Source organism: Cyprinus carpio, chromosome A19, assembly GCF_018340385.1.
Source record: "Cyprinus carpio isolate SPL01 chromosome A19, ASM1834038v1, whole genome shotgun sequence".
Lineage (NCBI taxonomy): Eukaryota > Metazoa > Chordata > Actinopteri > Cypriniformes > Cyprinidae > Cyprinus > Cyprinus carpio.
This window is the reverse complement of record NC_056590.1, coordinates 1,495,017-1,520,495: the sequence shown is the minus strand read 5'-3', so window position 1 is coordinate 1,520,495 and position 25,479 is coordinate 1,495,017. Positions and strand designations below refer to the sequence as shown.

Below are 25,479 nucleotides of genomic sequence, written 5' to 3'. Positions count from 1 at the left end.
ATATCACTGCTGTTACGTGAGTAATACTTAAAACCACTTTTCCAAACGCAGTCCATGTCAGATCTGTGGGTGCACTGGAAAAAGCATGAAAATGTCTCAGATCAGTTCCAGAAGAAGCTAATAAAACATTTTAATGATTTTAGAAACTATTATTGGGGAGTTTTTATTTATGGTATGCAGTGATTTAATGGTATAAATAACATCAAATATGTCCTCACTCACTGCTGATATGAGGTAAGCAAACAGAGCAACTATAAATAAACATTCCAGTACTGCATTCCAACAGAACAGTCTCCAGAGAAGTTGCAGGATCAAACTGTTTTCTTGGAACTCGCGTCTCGTGAACTAAATTCAAGTCCTCCATCTGGATTTGGTAGATACTGGCGCCATCTAGCGGTCATGCACAGATGTGATGTACAAGAAAATATGAGTCAAGCTCAAGTTGAGAAAGAGCAGTCCTAAAAAGGATCAAATATTAGAGATTTAAATGTTGCATTTATTTATTTATTTAGAAAGAATATGCAGGTATTTTTAAACGTTGCTAATGGACGCCAGCTGGTGCAGTTCCGCTACACCAGAAGAGCCCCACAAAGCCAAAACCTGATCCTTTCAACACGTCACAACACACAAGTGCACTCAACTTGACTTTGACCAGTGTGATGAAGCAGAAGAAGGATCAGTCAAGTTTTTACAGTCCCTTTCCTGACGTCCTGGCGTCAAAGTCAGAGTCAAAGTCAGTTCCTGAAGGGGCCGGAGCCCTGCAGAGTTTAAATTCAACCCTAATTAAACAAATCTGATCCAATTAATCAAGTCCTTCAGGCTTATTTGAAAACTGCATGGTATGTGTGTTGGAGCAGGGCTGGAACAAAACTCTGCAGGGCTCCGACCCTCCTGGAAATGAGTTTGACACCCCCGGGTTACAGGCAGTAAAATATTACACAGCACATCCCTTGTGAAAAAGAAGTGTTTAATTGTACTGAATGTGCACTTGTGGTGTACTTCATATCTTAGGAGTTTATTTAAAAAACATTCTTGCAGATAAAATAATATTAATGAAATAAAAGGGCATAAATGCACTTAAATGCAAAGAGGTTCATGTTCGTGACTCTTTCTTAACGCACTTAAAGGAACAGTTTAACTCTACGGGAGTTGGAAAATTAGCCTATTTTCAAAAAAAGTGGAGTGTTCCTTTAAGTACACTTTTAAAAATTGCACTTTGTAACAGCGTCAAATTAAACATTTTTGTTTTATTTTATATCACATAATCATTTGTCATGTTTTAAATAAATGCACTTATTCTGATATGTTGACTAACATAAACTAAAGCACATGTAAAGTACTTCATTGCAATTTTAACTATAGTGTGTTATTCAGCATTTAAAGTTAATATAAATGTTAATTATTTTTAAATGTCCTGAATTGCAACTTTAGCATTACACTATTTTGTCCAGTGCAATGCATGCTTTCAATTTCCACGCAGTTACTTCAAATTATATTTTTTTTATGATTACCTAATAGTAACATAATGAAGTTGTACCTGATTTCAATACAAATTATATTCAAAACAGTTCAATGAACACAATTTAAACAGTAAAGATTTTATTGTGCAAAAACACCAAACACGTATTTAAAGTCAGTTTTTTTCTTTTTAAAAGTATGCTGAAGTGCACTTCTCTTTCACAAGGGCTAGTATGCAGCAAGCTAGTATTCTGTTCTGATCACAGATCTAGTACACTTTTAAATCCATAAATCCTAAATATCTGAATTGCCAAGTGATATTTTCTCTCATGTGGTAATAAAATAAGCTTCACAAATATTCTGGCACCCAGAAGCACACTAGAAAATGTATGTGCTGTGCAAACAGTTCATTGTACACTGAAAATAATGCCAACTCCATGTCTGATGTTTATGAGGCAGCAGAATGTATGACAAACTCCAGGCTGGCCTGTTAGTTCTTTGTATTTATTTGTGCAAATGTTGCAGAGGTCTTGAGAAACAGAGGATCAATTTCAGCATTCATAAATAACATTTAGTTTGCATATTATGTAAAAACCTGGATAACAACACAACACCCACATTCCCATTCGAACTCAAAGTGTCCACGCATACAGTAGCACACGAGTCAAACCATGAAGAACTAAAGCATTACAGTATTGCTGCATTGAGAGTTAGTGCATTAAGACTGTTCCTTTACTAATTACTGATAGACAGCAGTGTGTCAGGAATGCAACGTGAAGAACGGAGAGAAACGCTCAGATTAACCAGTTAACTTTTCAACTAGATCTTCAACACGGTGATCGGGGGACTTGGAGGCATCATCTCATCCACATTAGCAAGTACTTGTGCACACTTAATACCATGTTCAAACACAATATGTTACAAAACCATGCTGAAGTCCTTTAGGAAAATAATGAATCACTGGTGAGAAGACTCTTGTTCTACATGATGGATCTGGGCTGCATGATAACTGTTAAACGGTTGATCACGACTCAAAAAAAGTAGTCAGGATTATTGTCATTTCCTCTTCTTTACATTTCATCAGAATTATTGCACTTTCATTTAAGCACAAATCAAGAGAATGTGAACTCAAATGGTTTGTTCGTGGATTTAGTCACTGTAAATCGCGCAAATGATTGGGTGAAAGAAAACAGACTGGCTGTATTACACTTCAATTTGAGCAGAATCTCTCAAAAGAGATCCCTAAACTACTATTTACATGTTTGCCGGTGTTTTCAGCTCATCTGCGCTTTTTCTGTAATGCAGAGAGAACGTGTGCAAATGGTTGCCAGGTTGGGAACATAAGCATTGCTCAATATTTTCAGTGGAAAGTAGTTAAAGATTGTCCAAAAAGTCACTAGATTTGTCATTGGTCACTTTTTGAAAAAAAAAAAAGGAAAGGCTAATAAGGTCAGAAAAGTTGATAAATATAGCAATAAAGTCACTAAGTTGGGAACACTAAGTAAACCAGCTGAGAAGAAAATTTATCAATTCATGAAATAATAGCTATGATTGGGGGATTTAAGCTCTTGATATCTGGCAACCGCAGCCATGAATGCCTTTGGAGGCTTGACACCAATGCAAGGTAATGCAAATGACAAAATAATGACAAATTACCAGTGGAAAAATATCACAGACTTTAAAAAAAAAAGCTTAAAAATATCGAGAGGATCAGAAATCCTGATCACGATTAAAATACGATTCAGCATGCAGCCCTACGATGGATGAAGAATGATTGTGAGCTATATTCTCCAAGCATGCTCTTGTTTTTTGCATAAAGAAGATTGGTTCTTTGCTTACTGAAGCTCGACCAATGCATTCCCAATGAGACCTAAAAGAGGCCAGAGAAATGGATCCCAGAGTTCATGTCCAGATCGAGGACGACAGTGTTCTTGTTCCATTATTGCTGTTCTGATGAAGCTCATTTTGGAACTCACTGTTAAGATTGACAATTGTCTTAAAGGCAATTGCTCCGCAGTTCACTTCTGAGACCTTTGTGCTCGTCTTTATAGAAACACTTTACAAAGCTTTCCAGTCATCAATCTGTTAATAGAAGTCCATACTTCATACTTGCTCTCCGGTTTGACAGTCCATAATATGGCCACCGGTTCACTAAACCTGGAGGTCTTTCTGGAAACATCAGATCTGTTTGTTCAAAGTCACAACTCAAATCCCACGAGGACAAATTTAAATAATCAAAGAAATGCATTAATATGCATGTTGACAGAGTCCGATTGTTCAGCGCAGAGAATTGAATTTTGGGTCTCTGTTCTTGGAGTCTTTCCGTCTTGAACTGTGGCTGTGATGGGGTCTCGGAGACGAGTTGGACGTCTTGGGGGTCGGGATGTGGGTGTGATGAGTGCTTTGTTTTGCCTTGGTTCTGTGATGGGAGTGATGTTTGTGAGGGGTGCTGGTCGACTGGCGTCCTTCAGTGGTCTTGTGCGGCTCTGGGGCAGGTGACGGGACGATCTCTGGTAGAGTCTCCAAGACGGCTTGAGGTTTGGCCTGCGGACAGGAGCTTGTGAGGAGAGGAGATCGAGAGGCCGATTCCAGCAGACCTTTGGTTCCCTGTGTGCACTGTGGAGGGAGATAAGAAAGCTGGATAGAGGGTTATGACAGAAATGAAGAACCAGGGATAAAGGAATGGGTGTGACAAAGACAAAAAAGGAAGTAGATTCAAGTTAGAAAGAGTGGAAGTAGAAGTATTTTGAGGTGGTTTAAAAGGAATTTCTGAGCAGTAAAGCCATAGTCAATCAGATATCAGCGTCACTTATGATTCATGCAAATGATTCTTCTTCTGCTATATATGACCAGCTGAGTCATATTGAGGTGCTCATATAAATTAGATATCAGCGTACCAGCAAGTGAGTCATATTGTAATTCACTGGAAAATAAAAGTACGCTCGTTCACCCTATAATGATATTGACTGATTCATGCAAATGATTCTTCTTCTGATTTATAGAAATGAATATGACCAGCTGAGTCATATTGAGGTGCTCATATAAATTCTGCTGGGAGAGAACAAAGGAAATTAGCAAACCATCTGTGGTGAACAGAAGGGTAATTCACTGGAAAAAATAAAAATAAAAAATCTACGATTATCTGTTCACCCTCATGACAATATTTTTCTACGATTATCTGTTCACCCTCATGTTGTTTAAAACTTGTTGACATTTTTTTCTCCCGTACACTAAAGGTGTTGTTTAGAAGCGATTAAAGGTGTTGTTATTGGATGGTATTCCACATATTACACAAACGACAAAAAAGATGACCGATATTTAAACACAAACACAGATATTCACTGCACACCAGTGTCTCCTGCTGCACGCAACAAGCACCACACGAGCCGTGCGAGTCCGATTCAAGCAAATGTGATTCTTAAATCACTGCACTATGCAGACATTTTCAGCTGCTGTTTGAAAACTTTCAAACTTGGCACAAAATTGTGCATGTCAAAATTGGTTTGGGTGGGTGAACAGAATTTGGCAGCTTTTAAAAATTTTCATTTTACAGGAAATAAAAAAAATTATTAAACAAAACCCAAGTGTGCATGACTTGGTGCTCCTTTGAGTTGTCTTGGGTTGTTTGAATGTACTCTATGTTTATGCATGAGTGTGTGTAAGATAAGCGTGTTACTGTAAACCCAAAAACTTAGCTTGTTGCATTAATTATGTTGCTTTTTCCAATCACTTCTAATAGGCTTATTTTGTCTGAATTTATTGGCTTGTTTTTGCAGTTGATATTGAAAATGGTGTGTGATGTGTGTTAATTTCTTGACTACCGTTTGCAAATATTTGACATGTAATTTCTATCTAGAAATATTTTTTTCTTTACTGTATTTAAATACATTAATAATAATAAATACTGTTACTGTTTTTGCCATGTTTATGTTTGCCAATCTGTGTTCCTTAATTGATTAATTAATTGATTGTTTAGTTTTAAGTAGGTAAAAATGGTCCTTATCAACCGCTAAATGTTTCAGGTGGGTTTTTCTCTCTTTTGTGCTTAAAATCATTGAGCCAATCTGGCAACACTGGACATCATATCAGCTGCCAGAACACACGCAACCCAACCGACTCAATAGACTGCCTGCATTTTGATGAGTGATGAGGTATAGATTTTTTTAACTCCCTTAAAAAAAAAATAGTAAAAACAATTACATCATAAAAATGTAATTGTTTTTGTGTCCAGACAGGAACACAGCGGAGCTTCCCAAGCTTCAGACCTTTAGACTTACATCAGTCAATTGGTGTTTACTGACTGATAACACACTGTCATATGAAAATACAAAGATGCATATTGTAATGAATAGTAATATGATCTTAACTGCTTTTAAAAAAAAATAGTGTGAATAAGATTTTTTTTTTCTTGTTCTTCACACAAAGCTATCACATGGCCTCAAAATATAGATCATACTGACTTCCTGAACTGATTTTAATGATATTTTTACAGGGAACAGGGACTGTGAAGCTCCAGCAACCGCTTGGACATTCTGCTTAACATCTCCTTTTGTCATGCACAGGAGTCATAAAGGTGTAAATAACGGCTTTTTTATGTTTAAATGAATTATCCCTTTAAGATTTTGGTCCATGGCATGATACTACAGCTTAACCAGACAGACTAAATCAAAGTGAAAACGCATATATACAGAAATGAAACCTGAAATGGTGGTTAGTGGTCAGACTGGGAGAAGGAGAGGAGATGCTGATGCTGTAAAACATCAGCCGTCGAGCATCAGCACTATTAGCTCTGGCAGCAGCACTCATTCAAGCAGCATGCAGACTGAAAGCACGTGGAGCCAATGTGACGCCACCTACAGGAATTTATCAGTGCACCCCAAAACACCCGCCTGAGTCTTACCAACCTCCCCACAATCCCCTACTTCTGCACACTGAACCATCAGCCGGCACAAGACAGGGCGAAATCCAGGCAATCTCTCTCCTAAACACACATGCACACACACACACATAGAGGACAAGGGTTAATGTGCTAAGACCAGTAAGTGTTACAACACTAATGCATCAGAACATGCCAGGAAAACACACACGACTGAGTAAACAAACGATTCGCCCAACATCCTCAAAACAACACATATGCATGCAGGACAGGAATTCTGTGGTTTACTTTGAAAAATATTTATTTAACATTAAAATGCATTTTTAATATATACAAGCACAAACATGTTCAAAAAGTACAAAATGCCAGGAATGAGCAATATTTAAAAAAAGATCAGGGATTTAAACCCATGCACTCATAATACATAAAATCCCACAGGGAAACCTGCATGTCACATGCAAACCATTTCACAATCACGAGTCAAGTGTGAGTATCCGGACACTACTGGCCTAACAGTGAACAGTGCATCAGTGAACAGATGCATTTGCACATTAACTTTATCTCCCTTTTTTCTGCAAATCAAACTGATATTTTCCATGGTTTAATATATTTACCATAGCTATTTAATTTTGGATTTCACAAAACACAGGATGACAAGTTACACACCAGAGAAATGTACACAAACACTGAGGCTGTTAGCTGTTTGAGGTGATGAGAGGCACTTTTGTTCTGGTGACAACGTCAACATCTGAGTATAAACCAAAAAGATCTGAGAAAACTTCAAAGGCACATTCAAGTTGATAAACACCCACAAGATGATACAAAAACTAAAAACAAACAAGTTGCTTGTTTGTTTGAACCAAACAACCTCAATTGTACAAACAAACAAACAGCTTAAGTTGTTTGAGATTCTAATAAAAACAACCTGAATAAATGAATGAAAACAAAACATTTTTGAGGTGTTTGTTTATACTCCAGATGTTTTTCAAGAGCACCATTGTGCATCTCGCAAGTCTTTGAATAAAGAGCTTCAAATAAACACCATCTCTTGAAACTCGCTAACTGTGAATTCTGCCTAATGTTACAGGAAATCAGAAGTTTCATTTCTTCTTTTCAGAATAAGAAAATACACAGTTGTGCAACGTAACACCTCGGCTAGACCCTTTGCTCTTTAAACCACATACACTCCAAACCACTCACTGATCTATGAGGAAGCCAAACCACAGTGAATGAGTTCACACACTTATTTCCCTTTCAAACTCAAAGTAAACAGCACAAATCTCATCTGTACTGTATATGAGACTTTGACCAAGCCGCAACGGCTCTCCTCAACACCAAACAAATCTGAGACAGCCGCACTTGGCTGCAGCCCAGAACCCAACGCTGTCTGACATCCAAATGAAGGGTGCGACCCATGCCAAAACGCATCAAACACCGCAGCAAGAGGAGAAAATGCTGGCTTTGGATCAGACAGGAAGTCAGGCTGTCGAGTGGCTCTGAATGGAGATGGCAGGTTGCTGTAGGGTTATGACCGGGGGTGGAGGAGGAGGAGGAGGAGGAGGTCAGCCTGAGGTGACTGCTCGTCCTACCATGTTTGTGTCATTTTTAGCAGCAGAGAGTTCGATTTCCACAGGACTGGTCTGGACCGAGTCATCGGAGGGCACAAAGCCTCGCCTGTCAATCAAACTGACAAAGACACGAGAGGAAGCAAAGGAGTTAGAATAAAGGCACAGTGATAAATAGAGGCTTGACATTGTGGAGGTCGTTTTCACTGGAGACCATAGACACTCATCTACACGCGTCTCACCTGGGCGGCATGGGTCCACAGAGCACAGAACAGCAGTTTTTGGTAATGCTGTTGTAACTGTAAGGATTTCCAACGTCCTCATTTCCACTTTTCCCTGACCAGGAGCCTTTAATCTGTAATACAGACACAGAAATACACATACAATCCATGAAATATTTAGGCCTACATTATAATAATAAAAATCCATGAAATATTTAGGCCTACATTATATTTATGAATATATTATGTTTTTGTATGTAAAACGTATTTGTATGTATTTTTCCATTAAAAAAAAATTGATTTATTTGGATTATGGCATTTTAACTAATATATTAGTATATTTGTCAGTCATACACAAATGAAAGAGGGTGGATTTCTGTAACTGTACTAACAAACTGAATGAGTTTTAAATGCAGTGGTATTTAGCAAATCAATAAATCCAGTTTGTTTCAATCTCATAAATTTAAAATAACAGAATGTTGCTTGTTTCACAGCTAGACATATTTTAACCACGTTTTATACTTTATAACTCTGATAAATGTAATTGATTTTACAATGAACAAATTTGTATGGAAGCCCGTTTCCGCCACTGAATGAACAAAAAATAAAAAAACAAGCTAACTGCGACTTCTCACAATTCTGACTTTTTTTCTCGCAATAAGTTTACATCTCATGATTCTGACTCCTTTTTTTTCAGAATTGTGATACAACTCGCAATTCGAACTATTTCTCATAACTGCATCTTTTTTTTTTCTCAGAAATGCGAGTTTAAATCTTGCAGTTCTGATTTTCTTTCTCGCAATTGTGAATTTATTTCTTACAATTCAGAGAAAAAAAGTCAGAATCTCAAGACGTAAACTCAAAATAACAAGAAAAATGTCAGAAATATGAGAATTTATTTTATTACCTTTTTTTTTATTTTTTTTATTAAGTGGGGTTAATTGGATATGTAATAATTATAAGCAATTGGAATTATTTTGAAGTATTTTGAAAAAAAAAACAATTTTTCAAATATGTGATTACAATGCATTTTTTTTAAATGCAGAAAGTTTAATTGATGTGTGTCAAATATGCATCATATTGTTTATTAGTTTGTTTGTTTTAAACTTGTTTTAACAATGAAACTAATACATTTAATATTATGCAAATAAAAGTTGTTTTTGCCTGATACACTAAAAAGAATTGGAGCTAAATATAAGATTTATGTATTTGAATTACGTATAAAACAATTCAAATACACAAATCTTAAATTTACCTCCAAATTGTTTTGTGTATTAGAGGCAAAAACATATTTTTCAGAATAAATTAGCCTTAAATCAAAAATACACCTCTTAAGTTATGAAAGGAAAACACTCACATCCTCATTGGTAGTAAGATTTGTAGCCACCAGGTATGTATGGAAGCCCGAGAGGCCCAAAATGGACCAAACTGAAAAGAAGCAGACCACCAACTCAAGAGCAGTGGACAGAAGTCAAGGAAGACTTCAGGATTTACACAAATATTAAACAGCAACAACTGGAATGTATAAAAAATACACACACACACAGTTCCCTCGTTTTAGCTAAATCATGGCCACAATTTAAAAAAGGGAGTGAATTAATACAGAGTGGCCAAGATTTACCTAAAATGAAGGAACTAATTAATAAGTCATGGGAGCAATATAACTAAAACAAATGAAAAAATACACTGTGGCCATCATATCTATTTTTTTTTCCACATATCATATGATATGCTATATTTAGTATTTGTTTAAAAGCAGAATTTTTTTTTTGGGTGCTGGGAACCATTGCACTCATATGCACTCAAATGTGTGCAGTGTAAAAACCACTATGGCTTTATTAGCTATACTATCAAAACTGAATTTTAAGTTTGTTTTTTGTTTTTTTTTTCCCCAGTGTGATGTTTTGAGCAATTTATTTCAATTGTTATTTCTTTTTTTTTTATGGTATTTGTTTTGATTTTAGTTATTTTGTGTGTCTCAGATGCTGTTCATTGAGCTTCACTTGTTTGTAACCCAGAACATTCCTTAACGGCAATAAAAGACTTTGTTTTCAAGTTAAACTTCTGAAATCAAGCATCATCAGATGAAAGGATATCTGGCAGGACTCGCTTGGAGAGCGAAAACAAGCCCATTTCCTCCTTGAGACCCTATAAAAGAGAGCATTAGTCACTAAAAGCTTTTATCAGATCTTAAGCCATTGAAGTCCAATAAGAGATTCACGTGGCCTCACACCGGCTCATCTGTGTTTGTCTTTATAAATACAGCACAGTGCAAAGAAACCAACTCTTTGATTAAAACACTACACCACCAGTCAATTATCTGGACAGATCTGACTAAATTAAATGGTTTATGCTTAAAAACAGGAAATTAGTTTCGCCAATTTGGAACAATAAAACAATGCTATGTTACATTTTCTTTTTTCTTTTTTTTTTTAAATGAAAGTAAAGTGATGGTAAAGCAACCAACAAATGTCCAAATGCTGTTCTTTTGAACTTTGTTCATCAATTTAATGCATCGTAATGCATCCAACAATAGCTTGCCAATAACTCATGGCAGGAGAAACAGAAACAAACTAAATGTATGTGCATGTGTAAAATTAAAGCATTAGAAAGAAATACCTAGCCTGTATATACAAAGAGCTCTGCACTAGAAAGTGAACTGATATCACTGAACGGTTGTTAAATTCACACCGCACTCGACGATGCATGTATTAGTTTGAGCTCAGACACAGAAAGAGTTGGCAAGGAGAATGAAATGACATACTTAGAGCCAGGTGTGTGGTTACACAGCCGAAGATGAAGGCTGTGAGGAAAGACAGCGAGACGATGAAGGTGTAGAAGAAGCGGTAGTTTCGTTTCCCCACACAGTTGCCAACCCAGGGGCAGTGATGATCGAAGCGCTCTGTCAAACACACACGACAGCGGCTCGTGATTTATCACAGCAGGGATTAAAAAGTCTGCTGCTTTAAGAACAAGTGAGAACTTCAGAGATCAGACCAAAATACAAACAGGCTTCATAAACGTAACACTATAAATAACACAGCTAAATCTGAGAAAGATCACGTCCTACATGAATTCACAAGCAGAAGAGTGTGAAACTCCACACAATAAATATATTGGCTACTAAAACTGAGTGTTAAGACTAACTAAATTACATAGTTACATTTTCTGAGTGGTGTTTGCCTGTACAAAATTGAGACTATTACATTTCTTCATAGGGGAATTGATTGTTAAAAAAAAAAATTACAAACACAAAGACAGACCTACTGTAAGCTACAAGGTTGTAAATCGATGGTATGTGCATTTAAAGGGATACTACACCCCAAAAAAAAAATATTTTTGTCATTAATCACTTACCCCCATGTCGTTCCAAACCCGTAAAAGCTTAATTCGTCTTCAGAACACAATTTAAGATATTTTGGATGAAAACCGGGAGGCTTGTGACTGTCCCATAGACTGCCAAATAAATAACACTGTCAAGGTCCAGGAAAGCATGAAAAGCATCATCAGAATACTCCATCCACCATCAGTGATTCAACCGTAAAGTTATGAAGCGACGAGAATACTTTTTGTACACGAAACAAAAATAATGACTTTATTCAATAATTCCTCTCCTCTGTGTCTCTCCAAATCAGCGTATCGCCATTTTGACAAGAATCCGAGCTGTACACAGGCAGCGTATGCTCTTCTGTGTCAGCCACGCCACAAGGATACTTTTTCTTTGTTTTGAAAGAAAAACAGTGCATCGGCGCAGTGCGGCTTACAGAAAGCTTACTGCTCGGGGTTGTTAAAATGGTGCTACACTGATTTGGACAGACATAGAGGAGAGGGTTATTGAATAAAGTGTTATTTTTGTCTTCTTTCGTGTACAAAAAGTATCTCGTTTCATAACATTATTTTGAATCACAGATGGCAGATGGAGTATTCTAGATATCCTTTTCATGCTTTCCTGGAGACACATTTAGTCTGTATGGGCAGTCAAGGCCTCCTGGTTTTCATCCAAAACACTTATGTGTTCTAAGACGAACAAAGCTTGAGTTTGGAATGATCAATTCAATGAAGATTTTTTTAGTTTTGGGTTGTATTGTGGTTTTGATTAATTTATGTGATTTTCTTTTTGGTTTTTATTGTAATTTTATGACATTTATGTGCATCATTTCAACTTATTCTTGAAATGATCAATTCACTCTTAATAACTGAATTTCTGTAGATTACCCACGATCATATCTCCACCCATCAGAGTGAGCACTGTCAATGACACGACACAGTCAGTCTCCCTATGCTCTCAAACTACTAAATATAGGGTTTAATAGTATTTTGTGACCATTTTTTCCGCTGGTGCAACATTTTTTTTAGAGGTCTGGTCCGACTGCAAAATTGTAACAATTATATTTAAATTTAATGCACAGCATTTTTTTTTTTGGTGTTGTGGTACTGCTGAATTGTTGTAATTATTTTTTTTTTTTTTGATGAGGAGGTTTTTTTGTTGGACGTTTGAACTGCGCAGCGTTTAGCCTACTGCAAAATTGTAACAATTATATTTAAATTTAATGCACAGGCGATTTTGTTAACGGAGCGTACAGTCAGTCTCTGTTTTTATGGATGGGTTTCAAGCTAAAGTGAAATAAAAGAACACTTCTTAAAAATGTGTATGGCATTGATGATATTATTGGTGTATGGCATGCCTATCTTACGGTTTTATTGTTGTTCCTAGGGGTTGCATGATTGCGCAGCTTGTCAGTTAACAGCGGCTCTGTGTAGTAACAGCTGCTCTACGTGAAATCATGCACCTGATGGAATTTACCACTGATTAGAGAACCGGCTTTACTGACAAGATGTGCATTACTTATCGACCAATATTTATTGTGCACCCCTAGTTGTTGTGCTTTTTAATTAAGAATAACAATGAATCCATCTTTTGTTTTAGTCTTTAAAAGTAAAAGGTGTGTAGATGTAAGCAAGCAAAACAGACAATTATCTTTTCTTGTAAAATGTGACAACAAGATCAGGAATCCGAAGCCGGGCTTATAACATAGCAAAAGAGGAACTTGTTCACAAAATTCAAATCACAAATAATACTACTGATGAAAAAGAACAGGTTGAATGTTAACCACTTTAGTTTCCATAAACTTGTGATAAGTTCATTAACATGCATTGATTAATCCCATTTTGTTGCGCAAAAAAAAAATAAAAAAATAAAAATAATAATAATACATTTAAAAAAAAAGAATATTGTGACCAAATCATGTGTCCATGCGACCAGTGGGAAGAATCTGGAGAGTCTGGAGCCCTGTAAATATATATGAACATTTTCCAAAACACTCAAAATATAATATTTCTTTATACATAATCAACATTTAATCATTTCGTTTTTAAATTCGACCGTGTCATTTGCAATGCTTCATGGGATGGTACTTCTTTCCCCTCATTAAATCCGTACAAGTACACAGCGTTGAACCTTGGTCTCATTTTCAGACACTCAAAGTATGTTTTGGTAACACTAGATTAAGCAACACATTCACTGTTAACTAGTAACTGATCGCGTCGCGATATAAAATGTGATTAAAAAAAAACAACAACAAAAAAACACTTGTTTTCTGTGCTTGTTTGTAGGGCTACAGAATTAAGCCAGAAATGTGCTATTATAAAATAATAATAATCTATTATTTATACTACTTAACAAAAATAAAAATATCAAAAATGATACTAAAAATAAAATATTACTACTGTGATATAATGATATAATCCTTATTTTATTTTACATGAATGTAAAATTACAAGACTAATATGTCTTCATTTTCAAATGTTAAATCAAGCATTTATTTTGGTGGAAAATAGCATGAAGCCTCTTTTGTTGATAAGCTCTTCTCATTACAAGTATAGGAAGATGGCTGGCACGTTTCCTTCCCAAATGCACGTTAAAACGACCCAAGGTCAAGAACAGATGAAGAGATGAGTTTGTGTGGAGCAGCATTTACTGTGAACCGAGCTGCTGAAAACACTGAGGAATGAGCTGCTCACGTGTAAATGAACACAGTGCTGCTCTTCACTCTGAAACATGCAGCACATACAGTGGGTTTATTAAAGAATCACCCCCTTTAAAATAATCACATTTCGTTGCTCTGCAGCCTAGGGCTGTGCGATATATCAAATATTAGCGATAATATCGGAATAATTTTGACGATGATGTAAAATTGAAAATATCGTGATTATCAAATATTTCAAATTCAAGCATATATTTCCCAAAAGAACGCACCAAACGTCCAAAAAAAGGAACATGTAACTGCGGACTGCTCTACACGCCTCTACTACGAGAGCTTTCATGAGAGCGGCTGCCAGATAACAAGAGTCTCGAGACTCAGTTGAGACAGATCTCAACTGTATTGTTTGCGATTGTGATCGCTGAATAAATGCACTTACTCGACCGCTGATGTTTGAATAGAAAAACAGACTATGCCCGTTTGGAATTACTATTAGGGAATTTCACTGTTATATTTACCAGTTTTCATAATATAGACAGAGAGGGTGCAAAAGTCTTTGGTATTAATTTATATATGAAATAGTTATGTGCTTCAGCAACAACTACTCCATCTAAGAGGGTTTTTAGTGTCAGTGGGAACATAGTTTCATGCCACAGAGCTTCTCTCAAAACCGCAGACAGTTGACAGACTTGTGTTCTTAGCTAAAAACAACTTGTAAAAAATAAATAAATAAATAAATACTTATCCCCGTTTAATTATTTCCCCCAGTTGCATAGTTTAAATTGTGAATTGCATGCACTTAAAAAGTTGACAGAATGCACTGTACTTGGTTTGCACTACTTTAAGTTACATATAGGCCTTAATGTGTTCATTTAATAAAAAGCAGTAAGTGCTTAACTGCTTAAATTAGCTGTTCGGTCTAAATTGTTTTTGTTGTTTTTTTAATGGGGCAAAAGAAAATCATGTTTTTTTTATTATTTAAACGCAAATGCAAACATATCAAGATATATATTGAATATCGTAAAAAATGTGACAATATCGAGATATACATTTTTTTTTTTTTTTTTTATAAATCGCCCAGCCTGACATAAAGATGGACAGTTTTTGTCATTTTAGGAGGAGGTGATCCTTTTTCAAACTCAGTGATTCTGTGTCTTTTGTTTGTTTTGTTTTTTTGACATGTTGGTATTTTATCTTTTACTTGGATGTTATCAGTTGCACTGAGTAAATGCAGCTGGATAAAACAAAAACTGTGTCCATCTTCATTTCATGCTACAAAACGACAAAATGTGATTATTTTTCTTTACACACTGTATATTGAATTAAACCACAGCCTTCGCATTATGATAATCCCACTCAGCCATATCACATTAATCGTGCAGCCCTAGCAGGCACTGATGCACACACACTGTTGTTCTAGTTATATCTGAGTGGTGCTCCTGCAGATCAAACAACGTTCATGCACTTAGACTGACGAACTGATATGAATTGATAATGTATACCCGAAGTGCAATGTAAGCAGCTTTAGATAAAAGCATCTGCCAAATGCATAAATGTAAACTTGTAACCTTTAGTATGAGCAAAAGTAATATGACACTTGCATTAGCTATCGCCTCTAATAGTTATCACTGAAAACTCCCTCAGATTTGTTGCTCGTGAGCTCTGCTGTACACTTCAAGCTCATCTCACCCACACAGTTGTCACACAGGCTGCAGTGGGAGGTGCGCGGAGGCCGGAAGATCTTGCAGGTGAAGCAGTACTTGAGTTTAACCACCTGCTGATTGATGACGACCTCCTTCGTGCGCGGCGGGGGGCGGTAGGATGAGGACGAGCCCGTCGGGTTGTCTGCCAGAGAGAAAAACACATTTCCAGCAGAGGATGAGATGTCAGGGAGGAATTTCAATAACAAACATTAAAGAAAGCAACTAAACTCTGCTGTAAGGATCATTTTGATTTTACAAAGCTCTTGAAGTTGAAAACAGTTTGCTTGAAACGGCTCTAACACTTCCTGTCTTTTGAAATTAGACACACACACACATTTGCAAGAACAACAAAACCACTGGTGCAAGATAGTACTGCTTGTGTTGTAAGCTTAAAAAAATCCATTTACTGTAATCATTAAAGCAATACATTATTTAAATGTGCTACTTTCACCACTTCCCATGGAAAAAGAAGCATTAAGAATATGCTACATTAAAAGCATTAAGCAAGAAACTGCATTAAGATTGCTGTAAGTCACCCTGAGTAAAAGCATCTGTTAAATGAATGCACAGTCTCATCATGTTTCATACTGACCACACTAATTTCGAAAACTCATTTCTTGAAATATTTTGCCATCATGTAAAAACAGAGATTTGTTCCAGTTCATCAAAGCAGAGAGACACACCTGCACTAAAGTTAATCTAACGTGATTATAACGACAGCAACAGATGTAAGTAAATGTGATTCCCTCAATAAACACTACACCACTCTAATAGTTCAAAGACTTGCAGGCTGTTCGTGCGAAACAGTGATTGTTACGGATGCAACAGGTTTGAGTAAGTGTGATTGTGTTGATTTTTTTACTGTGCTTCTATGCAAACGTGTTGGATCTTTGTGGTTTTTGAGATTGGCACTCAATGGAAAATATATTCTAGTTTGAAAAAAAAAATTGCAATTAAAAAACACGAGATGCAGTGTAGTGGGGGAAAAAAATTAAGATCTATAGATTTTTTTTTTTTCTTCCAAAGTTGCTTCTTTTAATTTGAGAACACTGCAAAAGATGCGAGCACATGGTCAAAGACAGCGCCATTTAAAAAAAAAAGCACATGGTCAAAGATGCCCGTTTGCCTTAGAGCTGGTTCACACACAATTTTAAAATGGAAGATGCATGGCAGTGAAATAGAAAAATTTTATTCAAAATTTTAATTTAGAACTTTAATTTGTTTTTGCATGTAAACATACGCATTGCATCATTTGCAGTGTCTCACACGTGGCATCTAAAAACACTGTGCACAAATTAAAATATGTTTAAAAGACAACTTTTTAAAAACTAATGTCTTTGCATTTAAAGACACAAGATGTAAAAACACACATACACTTTAAAATTAAGGTCTTAAGATTGAGTTTTAATTTTAGTTTTATTTTATATTGCATAAACTGTAATTGATACTGAAACGCTCTCAAAAACAAGCCTAGCTAAATATATGACACTTAGACTTCAATTCTGACTTGAAATTTAGACTTAAGTTTAGCACAACTTTGCTGACAATGAAATGATATATTGCGAACTGCAAATTTGCAGGTCAGAAATAACATACGTCAAAGACATAAAACACGACAACTTCACACAAACTGAGCCTTTACTGCAGAAACAGCTTGCCAGTGAAGGTCAGAGAGGCAAAAGCAAGCCAGATGACTGTAAATTTGTCTTGAATCAGACATAAATGCTGTTACAGTAAATGATGCATCATGCACTTCTCCATTTCCCAGTTCCTCACAAACACATCAGTCTGAACCGCTTGAGCAGAGCAGAAATTTCATGATGATTATTTTTATTATTATCAAAACTAATAACTGCAGACCGTTTCAGCTCTCTGACTGGCAGATTATGTTCCTGTTTGGAGGACATCTAAAATAACAGATGAGACTGCATGGATGAAAACACACCACAGTCATGTGACCTTGTTCAGAGGGAAACAAACCTTTCACTGCAATGTGCTACAGAGCAGGTGAAGATCTCATTTAGAGTCCTGGGGGAGTGTGTGTTTATTACAATCATGTGACAGTCATCATGTCAGAGCTGTCCTCAGTAATTAGGACAGAATGTCCTCTAACTAGTCATGGAAATGAAGAGATGGCGGCATGTCCAAAGCAGTTCAAAGGCTTTTTCAGAGCCTTGGGATGCGGCTTTCTCTGTTAGAACCCAAAATTAAAAAGACTTTCCAAATCAAACCAGTTCAGCAACATCTTCTCAAACAAGGTTATTTCTCACATTTCAGCATACAGCAGATACTTATCAAAAGTGACTTGCAACAGAGGAACAAATGCGAAATCCATGTACAGGAAATTACAGATCCAGTGGATTCCTATTGAGATGACTATTTTACCAGCAGAACTGCACTGCGCGAAGATAAATGTGAATTCAAAGTTACGAAAAAAATTTTGCGAGATTTAAAGATAATGCAGGTTTTGATGTTTTAAAATGCAGTCACATGAGTGAAATGCAAAATCTGCAATTCTTGATCCATTTTACCCCTCCACAGATACAGCTCAGATAGGGATGGTCGTTTTTGATTTTTTGAAATGCAGTAGGATGAGTTATATCGCATGTGATTGTCACGCGCATTTCGTCCGCCATCACCTGCTTTCAAATGGAGCGGCATTTAATAGACAGAGCAGTAGTTCACTGACAAGCTACGCAATATTGCGTTCATTATCGAAGGCGATTCATCTGTGATAATGAACGCGATATTGCGTAGCTTGTCAGGTTCAGTTGTTTGTTTATATTAAATGCCGATCCATTTGAAAGCAGGTGATGGCGATTTAGCGGTAATCACGGAACCGGCTTTACTGACGAAATCGCATGCAATATATCGCCCATCCCTAAGCTCAGAAAACTAACTAACAATAATACACTTTTAAAAACTACTGTTTTTATTTATTTATTTTTTTTCAATTTATGAAGTAATGTTTTTGTTTATTTATTTTTTTTCACATCAATTCATGCAGTCACCAATGGGTCACTTATTTCATTTAAGATAATGTACTTAATTTCATTCGATTTTTTTTTTCTTTTTCGGTTTTAAAGTTGTACATTTGGAATAACGAGATTTTTTCATCCCTTACTGCAATATCCTGTAAAGCATGTTTACAGTGTATATCTGTATCTATTTGCATGAAAATTGAGGACCTCATGTATTTGCCAAAATGTAGCAGCAACAGAGCACACTGCACTGAGCCCTCTATCCCATAATGCAATGCCCTAGACTTGACCTTACATATCCAGAGTGACGAATTAAGCAGCAGCAACATCAGACGTCTCATTCTTAGCTCATTATATAATCAACTGTCAAAAGACATTTTGGCCAAACTTAGATTAAAAATGCAAAGTAATCCAATTGATTTCTGTAGAGGATAACTGAAATAGTACACAGTACACATAGCATACACACTCCTAAAAATAAATGTTCCAGTTTCACAGAAATGCCACAGAAGAACCATTTTGGTTCCCCAAAGAACCTTTCAGTGACACTCAGTGTAAAGAACATTCTAATTATCTAATTATAGAGAACCGTTTGTGGAATTTAAAGGTTCCACGGATGTTCAAAGTTCTTCGTGGAGCCACAGATGCCAATAAAGAACCTTTCTTTGTAAGAGTGTACAGTGCATCACGCAGTGAGCAGTGCACTTGTTATCTGGACACGTGTGAGATGAGATGTGTGCTCCCTCACCGATCTGTTTCTCGATGTCTGCGGCCTCCTCTGGTGTGGCCCGGGGCAGGATCCCCGGATCCGTGAAGCTGGTCTGGAGGAGAGAGATGATCACAAACACAAACAGGACCCCTCCGATGGCCGGGATGCAGCCGGTGAGGTGCTCCACCAGGAACGGGCAGCTGGAACCACACAACGCCTCAGTCAGGAAAACACTGATTGTGGAACAAGGAGGCTTTAAAATACTGCGCTGCTCCATTCCCTGCAGCTCTGCAGATTCTATAGTCTAACGCTAAACAATGGCCCTATCAAGAGAATCCGCACAAGAACTGATGTCTAAAGCGTTGCAGCGCTAGTGCAATAATATAAAGATTTGAACTATAGAATCAAACTCAGTCTCTACTTAATGTGCGGCATCCACAGGGAAAAGCTTTAAAATGAGAGGCATGATTAACACCAAAATTAAGTGAGCCACTTTTAAGTAACCATACATCATTAATTAAGTCCCTAAAAGTGGCCTCGGTACAAATAATGTCCTGAGAGAGACAGTACATTTCACATGAAGATTCATACAGCCATCTCAATTACTGCATGAATCACATTCTGCTCCAGTGAATAGTTCTCAGAGTTCGTTCTCAGTATTAATCTTGCATACAGAATATTTCCAGTTAGTTATTATTGTAAATGGAACAATTGCAGACAGTTTAATGAGCTCTTATAACACAGAAGAGAGCTATATTGGGGGACTACATTGCTATGGAAGCAGGGCATGCGGTCACAAAAAAGGGGGTAAGTTGACACAATGGAAACCTACTGTTTATCTTGCAGTTGCAGTTCAATATTATCTTCATTATGTAGTTTATGCTCGATTTAAAAAAAAAATGAAAATTTCTATTTCCATTTCCTTCTTCTGTGAACACAAAATAAGATTTCTTGAAGAATAAGCAGTGCTGCGAAATCAGACTGCAAAGATCTGTAGTCAGTAGCTGTAATTAAGATTATATTAGCCTACATAAAATACTCGTATTTACATGATAACATATTATTCACACATGGCAATAAATAATCCAAAATAATTCAAATATTCATAAGTCAATAAATAATTTAAATTATTGCATTTTAAAATGTCAAAGGTCATCTAAAAGTAATCGGATTGTGTTACCTATAAAGTGTAATGCATTACGTTACTACTTACAGATTTGTCATGTAATGTGTAATCAGAAATCTACCCCGCACTGCTGGACAGACAGCAAACAAATCTTTATGTTACACACACGAAAGTCATGCAGGTTCATGAACAAAATACGACCATTTTCTCGAGTAAGTGAACTCTGTTTTTAATATGTCAGCTAGTTTTAATTAACAAACGCGTCCTAATTCAAATGCATTTGGAAGCAGGTGTGCATTTAGACGTGTACGAGGGTTTTATTTATTGTTTACTTGTGAGCTGAGCTGCACGTGCGCCTGTCCTGGGCCTGCACTGCTCCTCTCGTTCAGATGCTCTCTAACCCCTCCAGACTAGTATCCCAGCCCGAGGCAGCGGACTTACTCGAATATGAAGAAGAGTCCGCTGGTGAGCACGATGAGTCCCAGTGTGAGCGGCAGCACGCCGCACTGACGCGCCACGATAACGCGACCGTCACAGCAGAAGCGGTTCTTCCCGGGAAACACCTCCCATTTCCTCCGGGCTCGTCTGGGCTTGTGCTCGGGCAGAGGTCGCGGTGGAGGCGTCGGGGTAGGAGTCGCGAGTGCCTGAGGGTCTATTTGCTGATAGTCGAGGTTTTTCATCCTTCACGGCGGAGAAATCAAGCCGCTCCGCGCTCGGTGTCCATCAAACATCAGCTGCTGCGCGGATGGATGTGTCATTCCACAAGCGCGCGCCGACCGCGTCCCATTTTATTAGCAAACCTATCGCAATCCAATCGGCGCACGATGAAACGCGACGGATTTACCAGCATGCATGTGACGTAACGCGATATGCGGCGGCGACGTCACTAACGCGTGCTCGCTACAAGGTTTAATAAAGCCGCGGCTTGGCTTTGGCCGGCTGGTGTAACGCAAAGGCGCGCTTCTCCCGTTCCGCTTTCACTCGCTGCTGAATGACGGACGCCCGAACGAGCGTCAGTATTTACACGAAGAGCACAATGAGTGATAATCTGCCGCACATATTCACAGACGCACCGCCGCGCAGATGATGATGGACACAAAGGATGTGACGCTTCAGTCCTCGATGCTCGATCCTCATGACGGCGGGCTGCGGGACAGGCGCTCGTGTCATTATCTTTGTTTTACCATCGATGACGTTCAGTCTATCTATCTATCATCCGTCCGTCCGTCCGTCTATCTATCTATCTTTGTTTTACCATTCTATCAGGCATCCATCTCGTCTATCTATCATCCTATCTATCTGTCTGTCTATCTATCCCTATCTATCTATCTATCTATCTATCTGTCGATCTAGCTATCTATTATCTATCTATCTATCTATCTATCTATCTACTCTATCTGTCTGTCTGTCTGTCTGTATCTATCCATGTATCTATCTATCTATCTATCTAATCTGTCTGTTCTATCTATCCCGGTATCGTCTATCTATCTATCTGATGTCTCCTATCTGGTCTGTCTATCTATCTATCTTTCTGTCATGTATCTTCTATCTGTCTGTCTGTCTGTCTATCTATCCATGTATCTATCTATCTGTCTGTCTGTCTGTCTATCTATCTGTCTGTCTATCTATCTATCCATGTATCTATCTATCTGTCTGTCTGTCTATCTGTCTGTCTCTGTCTGTCTATCTATCTATCTATCTGTCTGTCTCTGTCTGTCTATCTGTCTGTCTCTGTCTGTCTTCTATCTATCTATCCATCGTCTATCTGTCTGTCCTATCCGTCTGTCTATCTATCTATCTATCTGTCTATCTATCCGTCTATCCATCTATCTATCTATCTATCTGTCTGTCTATCTATCTGTCTGTCTGTCTATCTATCTGTCTGTCTATCTATCTATCCATGTATCTATCTATCTATCTGTCTGTCTGTCTATCTGTCTGTCTATCTATCTGTCTGTCTGTCTATCTATCTATCTATCTATCTATCTATCTATCTATCTATCTATCTATCCATGTAATCTCTATCTGTCTGTCCTATCTATCTGTCTGTCTTCTGTCTGTCTATCTGTCTGTCTGTCTGTCTGTCTATCCATGTATCTATCTATCTGTCTATCTATCTATCTGTCATCTATCTATCTATCTATCTAGCTATCTATCTGTCTATCTGTCTATCTATCAATTCTATCTGTCGGTCTATCTGTCTGTCTATCTATCTATCTATCTATCTGTCTGTCTATCTATATATCTATCTCTTTTTTTTGTCTGTCTATCTATCTATCTATCTCACTTTCTCTATGTTTCTCCATGCGTGTCTGTCTATCTATCGAGCTATCTGTCTGTCTATCTATCTATCTGTCTGTCTGTCTGTCTGTCTGTCTGCGAGCCGTCTATCTATCTGTCGGTCTATCTGTCCATCTATCTGTCTGTCTGTCTATCCATCTATCCGTCTGTCTATCCAGTCTGTCCTGTCTGTCTGTCTATCTATCTATCTGTCTATCTTATCCATGTATCTATCGATCTGTCTGTCTATCCATCTATCTATCTATCTATCTGTTCTCTATCTATCTGTCTGTCCTGATCGTATCTATCTATCTGTCTGTCTATCTGTCTGTCTGTCTATCTCATATCTATCTGTCTTCTATCTGTCATCTGTCTATCTGTCTGTCTATCAGGATCTACTATCTGTCTATCTATCTATCTGTCTGTCTGTCTATCTATCTATTCTAATCGTCTGTCTACTGTCCTATCTAGCTATCTGTCTGTCTGTCTATCTATCTGGCTGTCTATCTATCTGTCTATCCATGTATCTATCATCTGTCCATCTGTCTGTATGTCTGTCCTGTCATCTATCTGTCTATCTATCTTTCTATCTATCCATGTATCTATCTAGCGGGCTATCTATCTGTCTGTCTGTATCGCGATCTGTTCTATCTGTCTGTTCATGTCTGTCTGTCTATCTATCTATCTATCTGTCTGTCATCTGTCTGTCTATCTATCTGTCTATCTATCTGTCTGTCTCATCTGTCTGTCTGTCTATCTGTCTGTATGTCTATCTATCTATCTGTCTGTCTATCCATGTCTCTATCGGTCTAATCTGTCTACTATCTGTCTGTCCTCTCTACCATCTAGTCTATCTATCGGTCCTGTCTCTATCCTATGTATCTATTCTAATCTATCTATCGTCTATCTATCTATCTGTCTGTCTGTCTCAGCTGTCTATCGTCTATCTGTCTGATCTTTCTGTCTGTCTTTACCAACCTGTCTGTCTATCCATGTATCTATCTATCTGTCTGTCTGTCTATCTATCTGTCTATCTATCTGTCTATCTATCCATCCGTCTATCTATCTGTTGACTTATTGTGTAAAAATCTTGTATTAGTTAGTTAATTTTTATGTTTTTCTTAATTCTCTTTATTTTTTCATTTTCTCAATACTATGAATAGAAAAAAATCATAAACCGTAGTATAAAGATAATTGTAGAAATGTCTCTAAACCTCTTTTAATCTGTCACCCTTAGAGAAAAGGTTATACAACATCATCATAGTTGCTGTAAACCTGTTCTATTTCAGATAAATCTTGTTCTTTAGAAATCTGTAAAAAGATTTCACTTAAAAAAAATTAATTCATTAAATAAATAAATACATTTCACATTGATAATAATCAGAAATGTTTCTTGAGCAGCATATTAGTATGATTTCTGAAGGATCATGCACCACTGAAGACTGGAGTAATGATGCTGAAAAGACAGCAGATTTACAGCTTATAATATATTCACAAAGAAAAGAGATGTTTTAAATTGTAATAATATTCCATAATTTTGTTTTAACTGTATTTTGATCAAATAAATGCAACAAATCATAACAGAAATAAGATTAAAACCTTCCCCACCCCAAAGTGTAGTGTAAATTTCATTAATATCTGTTGGCAAAAATAAATAAATAAATAAATTTATAGATAGAGAGATCAACATCTTGAATTTAGTGGAGTATGTCTTCACGTCCCATTCCTATAGTTCACAAAATAGCTTTCATACGCAAACGTCCATTTAATGTGTGTATTCTAAACAAGCAACAACTTGGTGCACTAATTATAATAATAAAAAAAGATCAACATTATTAGGAAAAGAAACACTCTTTGCCATGTGTTAACTGTAAGTAAATGACAGCTGTGTTGAGTTTTTCTGCTGTCTTTATTGCAAAGTCATATGCATCCTGTTGCGCTTCTGAAAAACAGACAGAGTCTGAATATCAGCGTGTACAGGAAATGCATTTTAAAGTATGTCACGAAGATCAATGAGCTGAACTGAGACAACAGAACATTTCCAGGTTCAAATTAATAACTAACATTAGATTAATACTAAAGACAAAATAAATGTATAGCTACTGCCAGTTTGTGGCTTTACAGCCTTTGTACAGAATAAAATGAACTAAAACAAGAATCAGAAAGAAGATACAAAAAAGAATATGATTTAGGAAAAAAGTAAGAAGATATCAAAGAATAACATGAAGAAAACAGAACTCAATACAGCAGGGTTTCAGTAGTTGTGCATGTCACAGACATCACATTTCCATGACAGACACACTAACTAGCTAACCATCTAACCATGCAATTATAAATTAAACACTGAAATAATCATCAAATATTTTTATTGCACATAAAAGGAGAAGATATGCAAAACAAGCTTTGGCTCGAGCAAAGCTTTATTTCTACCAACATAAAATTGTTCTTCCGCTAGAGGTCATAAAGACGAGTCCTCCATTCAAAAACCTCCGGACATTTATGTCAAACAGACATTCGTATAAATGCCAAGAATTTATATCTGACATGCAAAATCATACTCTGGCTGAAATGACTACCAA

General features: G+C 37.0%; 1 protein-coding gene across 2 annotated transcripts; it reads right to left on the bottom strand.

The window, feature by feature from the left end:
• Nucleotides 1–1,941: 1,941 nt before the first annotated feature.
• LOC109107121 (palmitoyltransferase ZDHHC18-B) lies at nucleotides 1,942–21,765 on the bottom strand. 2 transcript variants are annotated; one of them, XM_042776032.1, is made up of 10 exons: nucleotides 21,062–21,760; nucleotides 19,534–19,694; nucleotides 15,791–15,946; nucleotides 10,885–11,022; nucleotides 10,217–10,268; nucleotides 9,478–9,580; nucleotides 8,142–8,254; nucleotides 7,924–8,020; nucleotides 6,363–6,439; nucleotides 3,946–4,074 (listed from the first exon to the last, which is right to left on the bottom strand). In XM_042776032.1, the coding sequence occupies exons 1-9, from the start codon at nucleotides 21,298–21,300 to the stop codon at nucleotides 6,398–6,400; spliced, it is 1,101 nt and encodes a 366-aa protein (XP_042631966.1). In that variant the 5' UTR covers nucleotides 21,301–21,760; the 3' UTR covers nucleotides 3,946–4,074; nucleotides 6,363–6,397. The 2 variants fall into 2 exon arrangements, with proteins under 2 accessions (XP_042631965.1, XP_042631966.1); XM_042776031.1 differs by lacking the exon at nucleotides 6,363–6,439 and having other exon boundaries at nucleotides 1,942–4,074; nucleotides 21,062–21,765.
• Nucleotides 21,766–25,479: the final 3,714 nt, after the last annotated feature.

Excerpts from the sequence above, each read along its gene's own strand:
- LOC109107121 (XM_042776031.1), bottom strand. The coding sequence starts at position 21,300 with ATGAAAAACCTCGACTATCAGCAAATAGACCCTCAGGCACTCGCGACT. Across the intron at positions 9,581-10,216 it reads CTCCAAGCGAGTCCTGCCAG|TGCTCTTGAGTTGGTGGTCT; the intron begins ATATCCTTTCAT and ends ACTTCTGTCCAC. Across the intron at positions 8,021-8,141 it reads TGTGGACCCATGCCGCCCAG|TTTGATTGACAGGCGAGGCT; the intron begins GTGAGACGCGTG and ends TGTCTTTGTCAG.